Source organism: Epinephelus fuscoguttatus, linkage group LG7 (genome assembly GCF_011397635.1).
Source record: "Epinephelus fuscoguttatus linkage group LG7, E.fuscoguttatus.final_Chr_v1".
NCBI classification, from domain to species: Eukaryota; Metazoa; Chordata; class Actinopteri; order Perciformes; family Serranidae; genus Epinephelus; species Epinephelus fuscoguttatus.
Genome location: NC_064758.1, coordinates 45,055,379 through 45,075,625, shown reverse-complemented (window position 1 = coordinate 45,075,625; position 20,247 = coordinate 45,055,379). Strand labels below are relative to the sequence as shown.

The window sequence follows — 20,247 nt, the reverse complement described above, 5'->3', positions numbered from 1 at the left end:
TTTCTCTGCTGGTGATATGCAGGAAAGTGAATGTTTTTGTGTCTCAGCTCAAACAGAGGCTGAAGGACCAGGGGCTCAATGACCACAGCAAACTGAGCCGGAGGAAGCAGCCAGATGGAAAAGTCTTCCATGAGGAGGAGGAGGAGGAGGAGGAAGAGGAAGAGGAAGAAGAAGAAGAAGAAGAAGAAGACCAAAACAAGATGAGCTTTAATGTTGTTTCAATCCACTCTGGTCAGATGCTTCCTTCTTCTCTTCAGTCATCTTCTTCTGTCACTATCTTCTTCTTTTATCTTCTTCTACCCTCCTCTTCCTCTGTCTTTTCCTTCTTCTTCTTCTTCTTTGGTAAAAAAACATCCAAATTGTTGTGTTGCACCTGTGAGTCTGTAAATAAGCAGCAGTTCTTTTAGCTCAGTGCTAAGGTATACACGCTAACATGGTCACAACAAGGAGTAGTAGTGTTCATTGTGTTTGTGTACGTCACTAAATCACATGCATTCTGAATTTGTTGATCATCAGTCTGATTTATTGACATTAATTAAAAGACTCAGCTACGTTATATGTAATATGTCTTATTGATCCTAAAATAACTTCTGATGACGTCATACATTAGTGCACTGTCCAGATGCAGGGCAGGCAGCTGAAGGCAAAGACTACCACCACTGCACAGATGCCTGTGATTTACCCTGTTTACGGCTGCTCCAAGCAATCAAACTGGGAAAAACCAAAGGACACTTTAGGTCCTGAAAATAGCAAGATGTAAAGAGGAGAAGTAAAAAAAGAATTTGCTGAGAAATTAAACAGTTAAACTCAAGCACATTTACTCACCTGGCCAAAAACAAGATGGCAGTCATTTCAGTCACCAACCCAACTGCACACAAAATACACTGCTCAAAGAAATGAAGGCTGCACTGAACTGTCTCAGTCAGGGCTCTATGCTAACCTTTAGCTCATCCTTCATCATGTGTGTGGTAAGGACCCAGCACACACACACACACACACACACACACACACACACACACACACACACACACACACAGGGCTACATTGGGCCTACTGCTCTACTATTAGACACAAAGGATGTCTTTAGTCCACTGGCTTTTGTAGTTGGGTCGCCTGGCACACTGAGCTGACTTCATCCGATGAACTCAGCTAAATTTTAAAAATCTAATTCATGGTGAAGGGTCATGCATTTTCCACCAGTCACTTCGAAAAGCTCAAGGAAAAATATTTGTGGCTACAGGGGGGATCAAAATAAAATAAATAAATAAAATAAAAATCAGCCAGCCACCCTCCTCCTCTGATAAGTTAAGAACAGTCCCTTCAGTGCGGTGAGGTTTGTGGACCATTACCTGCCACAAAGAGAGAAATGTGAGCGGCACGTTTCTCCTCTGACACGTCACATACCTGTGTGCCGCCACGGCTCGGCTGTTCAGGTACTTCTGGGCAGTCATGACACCAGCGAAGAGGAAGTTACTGGACCTGGAGCCGGGCTTCTTGGTCTTGATCTTGCGGCGGTGGCCATAGTGCTCCGCCGTATTCCTGTCTGTGACCCCGGTTCAACCCACAACCTGCAGGATTCGCCTTTCGTTTCTGCTGCTGGTTGAAATCTGTACTCGCACAGCGTGCTCCTGAATGATTTCTTTTGCTCGCACAAAACTATTTTTAGTCGCAAATGTGAGTAAAATGCTCGCACCGTAGAGCTCTGGTCTCAGTCTAACACCAAGTCAGTTAAACTTCAGGGATATCAGTCTGTCCATTTAGGAAGCACAAGTGACTGTGAATCAGTTTCAGCTGCTTTAGTGCAAATCTAAGTGGCAACAGGTGCAATGCAGAGGCAAAAGCAAGACATCCCCCAGTAAGGGCAGCATGAGGCAGTACCTGCAGCCAAATCAGGTCAAGAAGGGCATCAACCCAGCAGCAGGACCGGTGTCTGCTCCTTTGTGTGAGGAGGAACAGGAGGAGCACTGCCACAGCCCTACAACATGAGCTCCAGCAGGCTACTGGTGTGCATGTTTCTGAGCACACTGTCAGGAACAGACTCCATGAGGGTGGCATGAGGGCCCCACGTCCTCTACAGGGACCTGTGCTCACAGCCCAGCACCGTGCAGCTCAACTGGCATTTGCCAGAGAACACCAGAATTGGCAGGTGATACATTTCTATGGCATAATCATTTTGATATGGTAAAGCAGAAGCCAAGAAGTGAGATCCTGGTCTTAACTCAGTTTTGACAGAATATGTAGTTTGTAACACACTTTGTCTTTGTACAGCACAACACTCCTGCCAAATGTTTGAAAGTATGAAAAAGTGGATCCATTGTAGAATGAATCTTTATAATGTAATGGAAATGTCACTGCCTTTAAATGACTAATGATCATTCACTACAGAGTGTGGTCACTGTTTGTTTGTGGCTGTAGTCCAACAACATGGCAGGCCTGTCAGACATGTTTTTGAAAACGAGGAAAACTGCTGAGTTTATTATTTGCCTAATATGCAAATAATTGTTTTATCAGAACACTTTCCATGAAGTTAAAATGATAGTGAGGTACTGTGAGGCGTTTGTGTTGAACATCAGGAGCTATTTCAACAGCTGCAAGTCTGAAGTCACACATTCAACAAACTGAGAGCGAACAAGATGGACACAGTTCTTCTGCTCATCACAGCAGGTCAGTGTTTGTTTTATCAATGTTTATTCTTCTGTTACAGCACTTTGATATATCCCTGTGTGGTACACATTATGATGCCAGCTGGGGAAAATAAAAAAGAAGAAATTGTTTTCATGTAATATACTGAGTGAACATAATAACATAATTTAAAGAAATGTTCAAGACATATTGTTATAGGGATACATTTTTGGGTATGTTACCTTAAAGCAACACAGTACTCTGATGGTAAGAAATTAAAAAAGAGGGTTATTGTTTAGAATATTCATCAAATTTAATATGACACCAATGGAAAACATACAAAAACCTTCAAGTTTAAGATTAATTTGAAATTGTAAACCATTAAAAACGTTCTCTTTTCATAAGGTTGTTTGAACGTTTCCCTCAGACAACACTGTACCACTGTGGAACAGCCCATAGGAACCTAAGCATACAGTCTGCTCTGCAGAGAGGACTGACTGAGTGCGCTGTTATAGTCGACTGTACATCGTCACACTCTGAACTTTATTAAAGCTATATATTATAAACATATCAAAAATAGACGGCCGCACACTGAATAGACTTTACTGTGAATTTATTGAAAACACAGGATTTGAGTCCTTTTCTATGACATAAATATTAACTTGTATCTCCCTCTACAGGTCATCTGGACCCGTAGGGAGAGATGAGTCACTAGGTCTCCTGTCACTCACCCCTTCCATTTAGCGTAGAGAGGGACAGCTGTAGGACCTGTAACCCCCCTTTTTAAAAAAACATTCTCAACATTTCCTATTCAGTCGGCTGTATAATGGTGAATTGAAATAATATAAAATTGTGTAATTCTTGTAACTGTCTATTGATCTAACTATGTTTTTTGAGATGTAATTTTGTACAAAATTATTATGCTCCAATGAAATGTTTATTTTTTGATATATGTCAATGCACTGGAGAAAAAATGAAGTGAACGTACTGATAATTTTCTATTCAGTTGGTTGTATAATGGTATCAGTTTAAACGATATAAATTGTGTAACTCTTGTAATTTTTCATTAATTTTGATTTTTTATTTTGTTTTATTTCATTTTGTACAACTTAGAAAAATTATATTGTTTTATTTTTTGGAAATCTGTTAAAGCACTAAAAGAAAAAAGAAAAAGATGAAGTGAACTGACTGACAATCAAGTCACGTGAGTCTTTATCACACCTGTGAATGTTCAGGTAATTGTGATGAGTGAACCTGAAGAAGCCACAGGCGAAACGCATTGTTTGCTCTCAATAAATTCACAGTAAAGTCTACTCAGTGTGCGGTCGTCTACTTTTGATATGTTACTTAAGATGTTCCTGCGATCGACCAGCACCTGATCCCCTATATCAGCTGTGCAGAGGGAGGTTTTTTACTTTATATTATAAACTTAGCTCGGTCATTTTGTAGAGATGAACACAAAATCCTGATGACCTTTATGCATTTGAACAGTATATAAAGCTAAATAACCAGAAACTGTCATGGTGGGAATACTAAAGTAAAAGAACTTCATTACAAGAAGAAGTCCTGCATTTAAAATCCTCTTTGAAGGAAGCTTTTACAGATTTTTAAGTCTGTCTAGATGCATGTTAGGAGAGAAAATCTGTTACTGTCCAGTATGAACAGGAGGAATGATCACAGCAAACAAAAACTGTTTGAATCTACATATGTGTATATGACAAACAAGATGTGCTTAAAAGTATCAGCAGAAAAGTACTCACTGTCATGGGCGGATCTACCGGGGTGGCATAGGGTGGCAACTGCCACCCTAAAAGAAAGCCATGCCACCCCTGCTGCCACCCCAGTTGGCAGCAATGAATTCAAAGAAAAGTTATGGCCAATTTGCCTTTTTACGAACGCGAATCTCCAATGTCCGACTGCAAGGAATGCAGCACGAGATAACGCCAGAGCGGCAACAGACTGCTTTGTTTGGAAAACTGAGTGCAGCCAGAGGCGCAGCCTATTCCAGAAAGCGGGTTTAGTGAAAACTCTGAGTATGTTTACCCTGAAATGAGGGAAACTCTGGGTCTTCAGTTCCAGAAAGAGAGGTAAATCAAACTCTGAGTCAATCACCATGGCAACTGAGTCTGTGAACAGGTTAGGTTTCTCTCTGTCTCCTCCCTCTTACACGCTGTTTCATTTCCTCATTCATTCAGTCCGTGTCAAAGCGCATTCATTAGCGGAGATTTACCGTCTGTCACAGTCTAAATCCTGCTGGATATTAGTTTGTTACTCAGGACTGTCTGAAGTTACTGAATTTATGCACATCAATCACTTCTTTGGACATCAGCTTTTGTCTTTACATTCCAATATTACACAGCGAGAATTCTCCCTCAGCTCAGAATCAAACCTCTGTCCTTTTTATATTCATTATTTTTTATAACACTGTGCACAAGGATCAGACTGTCAGTCTGTCAGAGCAGCTCCCAAATGTTTATTGCACATAATGTGTAGGTCTAATTATTTAAATTTTAAAAACCGGTATGAAGCTTTAGACATGTAGTATCAATGACTAATGATCTCTATCAGTGATGTCACTGGTCGCACTGATGGAACATAACTCCTATAGCCTAATATTGGGGATTATATGTTCATATTTCTGAGTGAGCAATGGTGCAGCATTTCAGTGTCTTTAAATTTAATACATTTGTAGCTGAAATAAAGTCACTGAATGCTGTTGAGTCAAGATACAAATAGATGTGCAACATTTTAAAATCTACTGTATTTTAACCTCAACGTCTTTTCAAGTGCAAATCACCAAACACATTATTACTGGGTCAAACTGTGAGTTTACAGTCATGTCTTTATGTCTTTGATCTATAGCCTAGCCTATATATTATTAATATAATGTAATGTATCTACAGCCTGATACACAGTCAGATTCCACCACTTTATCTTCATTAAGGAAATGTAAGTCTGATAAATGATGAATAAACGGACAACACTGAATAAAACTTTTTTATTAACTTTATGGTTAACTTATTGACACTTTCCTCGCTCTGACTCAGGCTCTTCTTTTAAAGATAAATGTGCACCGTCTGCTACACATGCATTAATATCTCTACATCCACTGGATTAAAATGGAGGCGCTGTCTTTTATTTGTGAGTGAACATACTCAGAGTTGACTGAACTAACTCAGATCAGCTGTTCTGGAACCGCTAACTCAGAGTTTCCCATCTCAGGGTAAATCAACTCAGAGTTCAGGGTTAGACTCAGAGTTTGTTGAACCTCCTTCAACACTTATTCCTAATATGAACTGTATCACATGAAACCTCAAGCAAGACATTGATTGCATGAGATTAAGTTTGTCTGTATGAGTTTGTAAATGGCAGCCCGTGCCCTTATGTAGTGTGAACATACTATTTCTCATCAAACTGTGATAACTGTGATTAATGGTGCGTTCCAGGCAGGCTTCTGAACTCGTAAGTCAGGACTTCAAGTCACGAGTTACGACTTTGTAGCGTTCCAGGAAAGTTACGGCAAACTGCCAGTTACTTCCTGTTTAATGTTGAACATATTATGTTAACATATTATGATTGCAACATGCGAATTTATTTTATATTGTCCTAAAGTCTATTTTTCACCGTGTATCAGACGCAGCATCACCGCATCCACAGGGGCTGCCACATTTGTTTGTGGGTTATGTGATGTCAGAGGTCAGAACTGGGAGTACATCGATTTGGTACGAGTTCACGGGTGGGAAGTTACGGGTTTGGCTGCCGTTCCAGTGCACTTTCACGGGTTACAGGTTGTGAAAACACGAGTTACGGGTTGCCTGGAATGCACCATAAATACGTCTGCCATATGTTGCCACCCCTCAAAAATTCCTGCCCCCCTCTTGCCACCCCATAAATATTTTTCTAGATCCGCCCCTGATCACTGTGAAGGGAAATGTCTCCTGTGACTCATTCTGTTATTATGATTTATTTGATTTGATTGTTTTTTTATTACACAACATCTCAAAGTCAATTCTCTGTTGTATGTTAATGCTGAAAAGTCCATATGATTAGTCCAGGACAATGTACTGTCTATGTGACCTAAATGAAACATTACAAAGTGAAGAGATATAAAAAGTCATTTATAGCCTGAATCTGATCACTATGCATGTGTGTCACTACAGGGCTGTGTGCTGTCTCATCACATGCTGAACGTCAGTACCATTTTGTTTATGAATGGAAGAACTGGACTGAAGCACAAAGTTACTGCAGAGAGAATTACACAGACCTGGCTACTGTCGACAACATGGAGGACGTGACGACCCTGAACAACACGGCAGATACAAGCACAGTATGTTCCAGCTATTTGAGTTCACTTTTCTCTGTCTTTCATGTAAAAGTCATTTTGATAAGTGTGTCAGTGACAGGTGGTTTGAAAGTATTAAAATCTGATCCTACATAGTAACTATAGTAAATATCTCCTGTAAAATGTAGTAGAGTAGAAGTATAAAGTGTTTTCAGTATAAACTTCCCTCATGGTGTTTGAGCAGACAGTGTTTCCCTGTTGAGCTGCAGTGGAGGGATGGTAACAAAAGGAGGAAGACTCTAACTTTGGAAGATCTCCACAGACAGATGAAGCCTCAGATTAACTTCACATCAATGTTTGAATAGAGGACTGTAGAGTTTGTTCCCCAGCTGTAGCAGCTCAAAATAATAATAATACTATTCAGCATATAATGTGAGAAAACCTGAGTGCTTAATTAGTAATTAAGAGTTTTATGCCAAATGTAATAATGTAGGAAAATGATTATGTATAAACTAAGTAGAAAAATGTTGAATAATGTCATTAATTCAGTGTATGATGTGATCGTTTAAAGAAAAGAGTGCTCTCCTTGTTTCTTAGAGCAAAGAAACTCTTCTAATCTTCCATGACACCAGTGTTATTACAAAACTGTTATCGCGTACATTGAAATTATTTCATTATGAGTTGCAACAGCATCACTTACACTGAAAGTCCAATATGAGGGGATCTCTTAATGTCCAGTATGAACAGCAGGAATGATTACAGGAGGCAAAACTTGTTTCACTGTTCATATGAGCTCCTGAATGTTGTTTGAAGACAGACTTCAATTTTGTGAACCTGTCCTTTAAGAGTTTTACACATTGAATCTCTCAGCTGTAAAATCCTGTAATAAAGTGGTGGAGGATCAGACTGACAGGCAGCATCAAGACTGTTAATGGCAAGTTTATGTAAAAATGTTGCCTTGAACAAAAGCTAGGGCGAGCTCTAATTCTTTATCTCACTGTCAAATATTGCTTTTAGTTAGCCTATATTGGACTGTACAGAGGCACGTACAGCTGGAAGTGGTCACTGTCAGACACAAGTTTCTACAAACACGGGGAGACAGAGTTCAGACGATGGAGGGCTGGAGAACCAAGCAATATTGACAGTGCAGCACACTGCACAGCGATGGATGAGGATGGACTATGGAACGACACCCACTGTAGTAACAGGCTTAAGGTCGTCTGCTCATATGTCAGAGGTGAGAATATGAACTAGTGAAGTTTTCCTTCTCTGCTTCTCTTTGCCTCTTTGTTTTCATTATTTGGGCCTCTGTAGTATCAGTCAATCCATCAAACCAACTTTATTTGTAGCACCTTTCATACAGGTGAGAGCAGTTCAAAGTGCTTTAAAGGTGACTGACAGGCTGAGAATAAGACAGAACAAATGGAAACAGTAAAACAGCTCAGTGTGTCTCCTGATGACATCACAGAGGGCTGATATGGACAGACTGCACACTTGTATGTTCACGTGCACCCAGTGTGTGTGTGTGTGTGTGTGTGTGTGTGTGTGTGTGTGTGTGATAACGCTGAGAAAAATATCCATATTTAAAAAACAATATATTGTATGTGTCTGTTTTTGGTGATTTTATAATAAGGACGTTTATATGAATGTAGAGAGATGGTTCAGAAATACTGTTATTAATTTATGTTATACCATGGTCTGGGTGAATACTCAATTCTGATTGGCTGCAGGGTGTCCATTAAAAGGTGTTATAGGACAGCTAAAGAGAAGTTCTGGTCAAATTGCCTGATGACAGGTTCTAAATTATTGCGCTGGCTCAACTGCTAGTTTGTAACCATAGCAACGGAGACTCAGAGCAGAGGCAACGGATTACAACGGGCATCATGAGTGATTTTATCGTTTCATTTAATTTATTTGGTGAATCTGATCATTTTGATGACTGGGATGCAGAAGAAGAGAGGATAGAGAATGAAAAGAAAAGGGAGAAACGGCACAAGGAGTCGCGGGTCTGCACCAATCACAGCCTCCGGAGCACAGCTGTAGGTCGGCTCTCTGACACCGGCCTGGAAACTCGTCACATTATGACCGTCACGGGACATCGGTGTGAGAGCAGCCTGCAGGTTTATTGGGCTCCGTCAGCACAGGAGAGACGAGACTGGAGCAACATGTTGTCGTCTCCAAATGTCCCAACAAGCAGTGCTCAGTCTGTCAGTCTCCGTCCTTCAAATGCCACTATGATGGACATACCCATATCACTTCCAAATGTCACTATGATGGACATACCCATATCACTTTCAAATGCCACTATGATGGACATACCCATATCACTTTCAAATGCCACTATGATGGACATACCCATATCACTTCCAAATGTCACTATGATGGACATACCCATATCACTTCCAAATGCCACTATGATGGACATACCCACATCACTTTCAAATGTCACTATGATGGACATACCCATATCACTTCCAAATGTCACTATGATGGACATACCCACATCACTTTCAAATGCCACTATGATGGACATACCCACATCACTTTCAAATGTCACTATGATGGACATACCCATATCACTTTCAAATGCCACTATGATGGACATACCCATATCACTTTCAAATGTCACTATGATGGACATACCCATATCACTTTCAAATGTCACTATGATGGACATACCCATATCACTTTCAAATGCCACTATGATGGACATACCCATATCACTTTCAAATGTCACTATGATGGACATACCCATATCACTTCCAAATGTCACTATGATGGACATACCCATATCACTTTCACATGTCACTATGATGGACATACCCATATCACTTTCAAATGCCACTATAATGGACATACCCACATCGCTTTCAAATGCCACTATAATGGACATACCCATATCACTTTCAAATGTCACTATGATGGACATACCCATATCACTTTCAAATGTCACTATGATGGACATACCCATATCACTTTCAAATGTCACTATGATGGACATACCCATATCACTTCCAAATGTCACTATGATGGACATACCCATATCACTTTCAAATGTCACTATGATGGACATACCCATATCACTTTCACATGTCACTATGATGGACATACCCATATCACTTTCAAATGTCACTATGATGGACATACCCATATCGCTTTCAAATGTCACTATGATGGACATACCCATATCGCTTTCAAATGTCACTATGATGGACATACCCATATCGCTTTCAAATGCCACTATAATGGACATACCCATATCGCTTTCAAATGCCACTATGATGGACATACCCATATCGCTTTCAAATGTCACTATGATGGACATACCCACATCGCTTTCACATGCCACTATGATGGACATACCCATATCACTTTCAAATGTCACTATGATGGACATACCCATATCACTTTCAAATGTCACTATGATGGACATACCCATATCGCTTTCAAATGTCACTATGATGGACATATGTCACTATGATGGACATACCCATATCACTTTCAAATGCCACTATGATGGACATACCCATATCACTTTCACATGCCACTATGATGGACATACCCATATCACTTTCACATGCCACTATGATGGACATACCCATATCACTTTCAAATGTCACTATGATGGACATACCCATATCACTTTCACATGCCACTATGATGGACATACCCATATCACTTTCAAATGCCACTATGATGGACATACCCATATCACTTTCAAATGTCACTATGATGGACATACCCATATCACTTTCAAATGCCACTATGATGGACATACCCATATCACTTTCAAATGTCACTATGATGGACATACCCATATCACTTTCAAATGTCACTATGATGGACATACCCATATCACTTTCACATGTCACTATGATGGACATACCCATATCACTTTCACATGTCACTATGATGGACATACCCATATCGCTTTCAAATGTCACTATGATGGACATACCCATATCGCTTTCACATGTCACTATAATGGACATACCCATATCGCTTTCAGATGCCACTATAATGGACATACCCATATCGCTTTCAAATGTCACTATGATGGACATACCCATATCGCTTTCAGATGCCACTATAATGGACATACCCATATCGCTTTCAAATGTCACTATGATGGACATACCCATATCACTTTCAAATGCCACTATAATGGACATACCCATATCGCTTTCAAATGTCACTATGATGGACATATGTCACTATGATGGACATACCCATATCGCTTTCAAATGTCACTATGATGGACATACCCATATCGCTTTCAAATGTCACTATGATGGACATATGTCACTATGATGGACATACCCATATCGCTTTCAAATGTCACTATGATGGACATACCCATATCACTTTCAAATGCCACTATGATGGACATACCCATATCACTTTCAAATGCCACTATGATGGACATACCCATATCACTTTCAAATGTCACTATGATGGACATACCCACATCACTTTCAAATGTCACTATGATGGACATACCCACATCACTTTCAAATGTCACTATGATGGACATACCCATATCACTTTCAAATGCCACTATGATGGACATACCCATATCACTTTCAAATGTCACTATGATGGACATACCCACATCACTTTCAAATGCCACTATGATGGACATACCCATATCACTTTCACATGTCACTATGATGGACATACCCATATCACTTTCAAATGTCACTATGATGGACATACCCATATCACTTTCACATGTCACTATGATGGACATACCCATATCACTTTCAAATGTCACTATGATGGACATACCCATATCACTTTCAAATGCCACTATAATGGACATACCCATATCGCTTTCAAATGTCACTATGATGGACATATGTCACTATGATGGACATACCCATATCACTTTCAAATGCCACTATGATGGACATACCCATATCACTTTCAAATGTCACTATGATGGACATACCCATATCACTTTCACATGCCACTATGATGGACATACCCATATCACTTTCAAATGTCACTATGATGGACATACCCATATCACTTTCAAATGCCACTATGATGGACATACCCATATCACTTTCAAATGCCACTATGATGGACATACCCATATCACTTTCAAATGTCACTATGATGGACATACCCATATCACTTTCAAATGCCACTATGATGGACATACCCATATCACTTTCACATGTCACTATGATGGACATACCCATATCACTTCCAAATGTCACTATGATGGACATACCCATATCACTTTCACATGTCACTATGATGGACATACCCATATGTCCTTCAAATGCCACTATGATGGACATACCCATATCACTTTCAAATGTCACTATGATGGACATACCCATATCACTTTCAAATGCCACTATGATGGACATACCCATATCACTTTCAAATGCCACTATGATGGACATACCCATATCACTTTCAAATGTCACTATGATGGACATACCCATATCACTTTCAAATGCCACTATGATGGACATACCCATATCGCTTTCAAATGTCACTATGATGGACATACCCATATCACTTTCAAATGCCACTATAATGGACATACCCATATCGCTTTCAAATGTCACTATGATGGACATATGTCACTATGATGGACATACCCATATCACTTTCAAATGCCACTATGATGGACATACCCATATCACTTTCAAATGTCACTATGATGGACATACCCATATCACTTTCACATGCCACTATGATGGACATACCCATATCACTTTCAAATGCCACTATAATGGACATACCCATATCACTTTCAAATGTCACTATGATGGACATACCCATATCACTTTCACATGCCACTATGATGGACATACCCATATCACTTTCAAATGCCACTATGATGGACATACCCATATCACTTTCAAATGCCACTATGATGGACATACCCATATCACTTTCAAATGCCACTATGATGGACATACCCACATCACTTTCAAATGTCACTATGATGGACATACCCATATCACTTTCACATGTCACTATGATGGACATACCCATATCACTTTCAAATGTCACTATGATGGACATACCCATATCACTTTCACATGTCACTATGATGGACATACCCATATCACTTTCACATGCCACTATGATGGACATACCCATATCACTTTCAAATGTCACTATGATGGACATACCCACATCACTTTCAAATGTCACTATGATGGACATACCCATATCACTTTCACATGTCACTATGATGGACATACCCATATCACTTTCAAATGTCACTATGATGGACATACCCATATCACTTTCAAATGTCACTATGATGGACATACCCATATCACTTTCAAATGTCACTATGATGGACATACCCATATCACTTTCACATGTCACTATGATGGACATACCCACATCACTTTCAAATGTCACTATGATGGACATACCCATATCACTTTCAAATGTCACTATGATGGACATACCCATATCACTTTCAAATGCCACTATGATGGACATACCCATATCACTTTCAAATGTCACTATGATGGACATACCCATATCACTTTCACATGTCACTATGATGGACATACCCATATCACTTTCACATGTCACTATGATGGACATACCCATATCACTTTCAAATGTCACTATGATGGACATACCCATATCACTTTCACATGTCACTATGATGGACATACCCATATCACTTTCAAATGTCACTATGATGGACATACCCATATCACTTTCAAATGTCACTATGATGGACATACCCATATCACTTTCACATGCCACTATGATGGACATACCCATATCACTTTCAAATGTCACTATGATGGACATACCCATATCACTTTCAAATGTCACTATGATGGACATACCCATATCACTTTCACATGCCACTATGATGGACATACCCATATCACTTTCAAATGTCACTATGATGGACATACCCATATCACTTTCAAATGTCACTATGATGGACATACCCATATCACTTTCAAATGTCACTATGATGGACATACCCATATCACTTTCACATGTCACTATGATGGACATACCCATATCACTTTCAAATGCCACTATGATGGACATACCCATATCACTTTCAAATGTCACTATGATGGACATACCCACATCACTTTCAAATGTCACTATGATGGACATACCCACATCACTTTCAAATGTCACTATGATGGACATACCCATATCACTTTCAAATGTCACTATGATGGACATACCCATATCACTTTCACATGTCACTATGATGGACATACCCACATCACTTTCAAATGCCACTATGATGGACATACCCACATCACTTTCAAATGTCACTATGATGGACATACCCATATCACTTTCAAATGTCACTATGATGGACATACCCACATCACTTTCAAATGTCACTATGATGGACATACCCATATCACTTTCAAATGTCACTATGATGGACATACCCATATCACTTTCAAATGTCACTATGATGGACATACCCATATCACTTTCAAATGTCACTATGATGGACATACCCATATCACTTTCAAATGCCACTATGATGGACATACCCACATCACTTTCAAATGTCACTATGATGGACATACCCATATCACTTTCAAATGTCACTATGATGGACATACCCACATCACTTTCAAATGTCACTATGATGGACATACCCATATCACTTTCACATGTCACTATGATGGACATACCCACATCACTTTCAAATGTCACTATTAATTGTAATGTAGCATTTAATTTGAAATAGGAAACAATCGTTAATTTGTTAATGTGTTTATATGATTTAATCTCGACTACTATATGCTTATGAAATATTTGTTGCAATTCAAAACGATTTTGACGAGCCTACTATTTGGATGTTGATTATTTGAAACACATTTTCTTGGGCCTATAAATGAACACCACTGAATCATGAAAGTAATATCTCAAGGTTTTTTTAATTTGTTAAGATGATAATGTTTTACTTTGTTATTATTACATATTCATTAGTTTATCAATATTATATAATGGTTTGAAAAGTACCACAGAGAGGCATGGATGGGAGGCTGTATGTTACGGTGCCTCTACACAGCGCCTCACTGTGCTCTATTTTCAGGGTCGGATGTGACATTTATCCTCATCAACAAATCCATGACATGGACTGAGGCCCAGAGCCACTGCAGAGTAAACTACACAGACCTGACCAGTGTGAGGAACATGACAGAGAACCAGAAGGTACAGGAGCTGATACCTGCAGGAGAACGTGTCTGGATCGGCCTCTTCAGAGACTCCTGGAAGTGGTCGGATGGAAGTAGCTCCTCATTTAGGCACTGGAGACCAGGGCAACCTGATGGAGGGAATCAGCATTGTGTGGCTGCACACTTTTACTACTCCGGACAATGGTACGACGAGCCCTGTGCCATCAGGAGAACGTTCATTTGCTACAGCACACGTGAGTTCTGACCCGTTATTCAAATTGTATTTGGATTTCTATAGCAACATATAACAGCAGCATATAATAAACATATATAAATAATCCACAGCATCCACAGTCTTTAAGTGCTCCTGTTCAGTAGTCTGACCGCCTGGGGGTAAAAACTATCTGTGAGGCGGGAGGTTGGAGCTCTGATGCTCTGCAGATGCTTCCCTGAGTGAAGATAAGAGAAAAGGCTGTGTGCTGGGTGACTAGTGTCCTTTAAAATACAAAGTGCTTTCTTCCTCCAGCAGGTGGTGTACATGTCCTGTATCTGATGTAATGGTGATCCTATGATTATTGACGCTATTTTCACCATCCTCATCAGGTGTTTATGATCCTGTGCTGTTATGCTGCCAAACCATACCAGTATGCATCCAGTCAAGGTGCTTCCTATTTTGGACTGGTAGAAGTAGATGAGGGTTTTGTTGACATGCTGTGTTTCCTCACACACCTCAGAAAGTCAAGTCTCTGTTTTGATGACAACTGGTGTTCAGAGACCAGAGGGGTATTCCAGGTAGGAGGTTCAACAAACTCCGAGTCTAATCCTGAACTCTGACTTGACTTACCCTGAGCTGGGAAACTCTGAGTATCTGGTTCCAACTTATTTTACACCTGTGGAACTGGAGGTGCTCATGAATGCCTACAGCCAATATGAGCATAGATTTTGTGAAAAAAATGAACAGCGCTAAAGCTGCCAAGGGAAGAGAGGGCATATGAAATCAAGCAGAATCATCTTTGATGGGATGTTGGTGGTTTAGTGGATAGAGCAGGCGTCCCATATGGCTTTTGCCGCAGCGGCCCAGGTTCGACTCCGGCCTGTGGCACCTTGCTGCATGTCACTCCCTCTGTCTCTCTCCCCCTTTCACGCTCAACTGTCCTGTCAGTTTAAGGCAAAATGCCCCCAAAAACATATTAAAAAAGAACCCTTGCTAATTTCAGCAGCTATTTTAAGCACATATAGATGGTTGATGACTTATTTCAAATTTGAATCCTTTAGAAACTATCATACCCAAGAAAGATACCCTGAAATTCCACAACAAATATCATTATTAATATTATTATTATAATGTCATTATTAGTACTATTTAATGTTCCAGTTTAACCTTGTTACTAATTCCAGTAAATGTAGGTCAAATAAAATAAAGTCTATTTGTACAGTGCTTCACTTTATATGAAGTAGAATGACACAACAGACTTAAAGCAGTGGTGTAACAGTATGGATGTACTGTATGTTTGAATACAGCTACAAGTCAGACAACAAGCAGCAGCACGGCTGGATTCAGCACACCACCTCACTACCTCACCACTTCCAGTGAGACAATAATAATAATAATAATAATAACCCTAATCCCGCCTAGGGCACCAAAGTGGCTAGAGCCGGCTTTAACCTATCATTCAGTGGCTATTTCTTTACATACTGTAGGTCAGCAATATCATATAAAAAGCTACCGTTCACAAAAAACTCTGATGAGAGCGCACGTCCGGGGTGTGTCAGATTTGATATGTGTGGCCAGTAAATGATTGAGTCTAATGAAAAACAGTTCTGTTCCAACAGATATTCATTGGGGAAAGACAGCACATCTAAACGGGGCGTGAAGATCCTCTCCCAGCGTAAGGCATTGTGAATTAATTCAGCCTCGATATCGATCTTATTTCCTACATACGAACAACCCATGTGTGTCTGCCAGCTTGCTTCAGGCTCGGCAGTAGGGAGGAGACAGGGTGGACTCAGGGTTTCTTAAAGAAAACCTGCCAGCGAGCAGGTTAGGTTCACAGAGTCAGTTGCCATGGTGATTGACTCAGAGTTTGACTTACCTCTCTGTCTGGAGCTGAAAACCCAGAGTTTCCCTCATTTCAGGGTTAACACACTCAGAGTTTCCACTAAACCCGCTTTCTGGAACACCCCCCTGGAGAGGGAGCTGGTGATCTGGATGCCTAAGAACTTGAAGCTGTTAACAATTTCAACAGGGGTGTTGTTTATGTCAACAGGTGGCTGAACAGTTTCATTTTTCTGAAGTCAGTGATGAGCTCTTTTGTTTTCTCAGCGTTAAAGGACAGATTGTTGTTGTGATCAAGTCCCGGACAATAAATTTTAACCCTCATGATGCTGATCATTTTTATGGAGTTGTTTGTAAAGTGAGCAGCAGTGGTGATCAGCTGCAGATGATCAGTTTGTGTCGACTTAATGCTGAAAATATGCAACAGATGGAGGATGTAACTACCACATTTTCCCTGTTAGTGTTTCAACTGATGAAATTCTGAAGAAGGCAAATATTATGTCAACATATTATATGTTTGTTGTTTTAGCTGTGGGAGAAAAAACCAAACAGCAAACTACGACAAAACCAGTGTTCAGACTGAAGTTTCACACACAGGACTCCTCTCTGGATCCGAATGACCCTGCTGTGATGGAGGACACCTTGAAGAAGGTAAATCATGTTTTCTAATTTGATTCAAAACCAATCAATTGACTCTAAAAGCAAATAAAAAATACAACTTTATTGATCCCCAGAGAGGAAATCCACATTGCAGCAGTACAAGAAACAGACTGAGGAGGAAACAGATAAAGAGCTATTTAAAATCATAAATACAGTAAAATAAGAAGATTTAATAAATGACATTCAGAAGCTATATACATGATATACATTACAATACTTTGGTCACATACAGGACATGACTTGAGCATTGTGCCAATCCATATGTGCAGAAGTAAAGAGTGTTAGTGCCACTCTGCAGGCCTTATTGATGTGTGACTAATGAAGAATCAACAGTCAGCAGAAACTTCACTATCTGCCACCAAATGCAGCAGGAAACTGTACAAATACAATCCAGCAATCTGAGAAAAGACAGAGAGTTTACAAGAGAAGACAAATCTACAACAGACCAACAGGTCGGCACCACCTTAGGAAAAACAAGTATATATGAAGCAGAGTGCTCCTAAAATAGAGCTTCCAGATGAGTCCAATATAAATAAGAATGCAGAATGTAATCTGTGTATGTGAGTGATGAGAATGATGAGGAGTTTTGTGTCTCAGCTCAAACAGAAGCTGAAGGACCAGGGGCTGGGTGACAACATCAAACTGAGCTGGAGGAAGCAGCCAGATGGAAAAGTCTTCCACAAGGAAGAGAAGAAGAAGAAGAAGACCAAAAAGGATGAGCTTTAAGGCTGAATTGTTGTGTTTGGTTTCATCAGAGAAAAGTGGATTTCTTTCCTTAAAGTCTTCATGTAATGGGTCAGAATAGATCTGCAACAATTAGCTGATTAATCCATCAGTCGCAACTATTTTGACAATTCATTTATCAGTTATCAGCTGATTCCAAGTTCTTAAATATAAGATTTGATGCTTTTCTTTGTCATATATGATCATAAATTTAATATCTTAGACTATTGGTCGATAAAACAAAGCATAAGAAACCATTTGTTAGGGCTGTTGGAAATTAGAACAGACTTTGTTATTATTTTCTGACATTTTTCAATGAAAATACTTTAAGAAGAAATAAGTGAAGATACTTAATAATCAGATTTGACTCAAGGAAAGTAAAAAAATCAGCTTTAATGTTTTGTGGAATCTTTAAAATATATTTACAAATGAGTGATATGGAAAATAATCATATGTGTTCTTCTCATGCTGTCACCTTATCAGGGATACAAACTTTAAGTAATTTCCCTAAAATTATTTATGTGAGTTTTTTATCTTACTGTTTCACCTTTAAGTTTAAATGCCAAATATTTGCTGGTTCCAGCTCCTCAGATATGAAATTGATCATTTTCTTTGTCATATATGATCATATATTTATTATCTTTGAGCTTTAGACTGTTGGTTGATTAAAACAAAACATAAGAATTGATCTGTTTGGGCTGTTGGAAACTATAACAGACAGTTTTCAGTATGTTCGGACAATTTATAAATCAGGTTAGATTAAAATAAATACACTTTATAATGTAAGATACTGTAAATTAAGACACTTAAAGATGAGATTTAACTGAAGGCAACTCCATTGAAAAAAAAACAGCTTTAAAAGAGATGAGCTTTGGTGTTTCTGATAATCTTTAAAATCTATTTTAACTCTCTTTCTTTATTTGAGAGTAATACTGCATCCAGAAAATGAGTTGTTGTCTCACTGTAATGTTTCAGAATATTTTAAAGAATTATGTGGAAATATGTATTTTTATCATGCTGTCACCTTATTAGGAAAAGTAAAGCAAATTAAGCTTAAATAATTCAAAGGTCCAGTGTGTAGGATTTAGAGGGATATATCATCAGAAATTGAATTGAATATAATAAGTATGTTTTCTGTAGTGTGTGATCACCTGAAAATAAGAATCACTGTGTTTTGTTACTTTAGAATGAGACATTTATATCTACTATTTGGAATAATATGCTTGTTACACATTAGTAAGTGTAATAAAGGAGCACTGTTTGGATTTAGGGACATTAGCAGTGATGGTTTCCGATTGCAACTAGCTGAAACTTCTACCATGTGCCAAGTGTGAACTTAGAATTCCTTCAGTGTTCATTGTTCAGGAGGTTTTTATCAGGAGCCAAATTATCTGCTGAGCTCTTTTCTTCTCCTAAACAAACAGACCAGCTGATTTAAACCGTTTCATGTTACAAGTCTGTGTTTTTACCATGCTGCTCAGCTTGTCTTGGAGAGGCAAACTACGGTGGCTGATGAGAAAAAGCGAATGACTATCTAGAGTCAGTGTTTGGTTTGACCGTTCTGGGCTACTGTAGAAACATGGCGGTGCAACATGGTGATCTCTGTAGACGAGGACCTGCTCCCTATGTAGATACAAACAGCTCATTCTGAGGAACAAGAACACGAGGATTCTGATTTTCAGCTGATTATACACTACAGAAAACATACTTATTATATTATATTTCATTTGTGCTGATTTATCCTCCTA

At 39.2% G+C, this 20,247-nt stretch overlaps 2 protein-coding genes across 2 annotated transcripts in view; both read left to right on the top strand.

Moving 5' to 3' along the window:
• LOC125892360 (macrophage mannose receptor 1-like) overlaps positions 1 to 20,247 on the top strand; it is a 189,683-nt gene that overhangs the window by 4,180 nt on the left and 165,256 nt on the right. The window contains exon 3 of the mRNA XM_049582331.1: positions 48 to 1,333. The gene's annotated coding sequence lies outside the window, so the exon portion shown is untranslated. The remainder of the gene's footprint in view (positions 1 to 47; positions 1,334 to 20,247) is intronic.
• On the top strand, positions 1,562 to 20,149 carry LOC125891223 (macrophage mannose receptor 1-like). Its single transcript, XM_049580291.1, has 6 exons — positions 1,562 to 2,664; positions 6,783 to 6,949; positions 7,922 to 8,141; positions 14,979 to 15,314; positions 17,646 to 17,767; positions 18,374 to 20,149. Exons 1-6 carry the CDS (start codon positions 2,634 to 2,636, stop codon positions 18,500 to 18,502), a joined length of 1,005 nt encoding a protein of 334 aa, XP_049436248.1. The 5' UTR covers positions 1,562 to 2,633; the 3' UTR covers positions 18,503 to 20,149.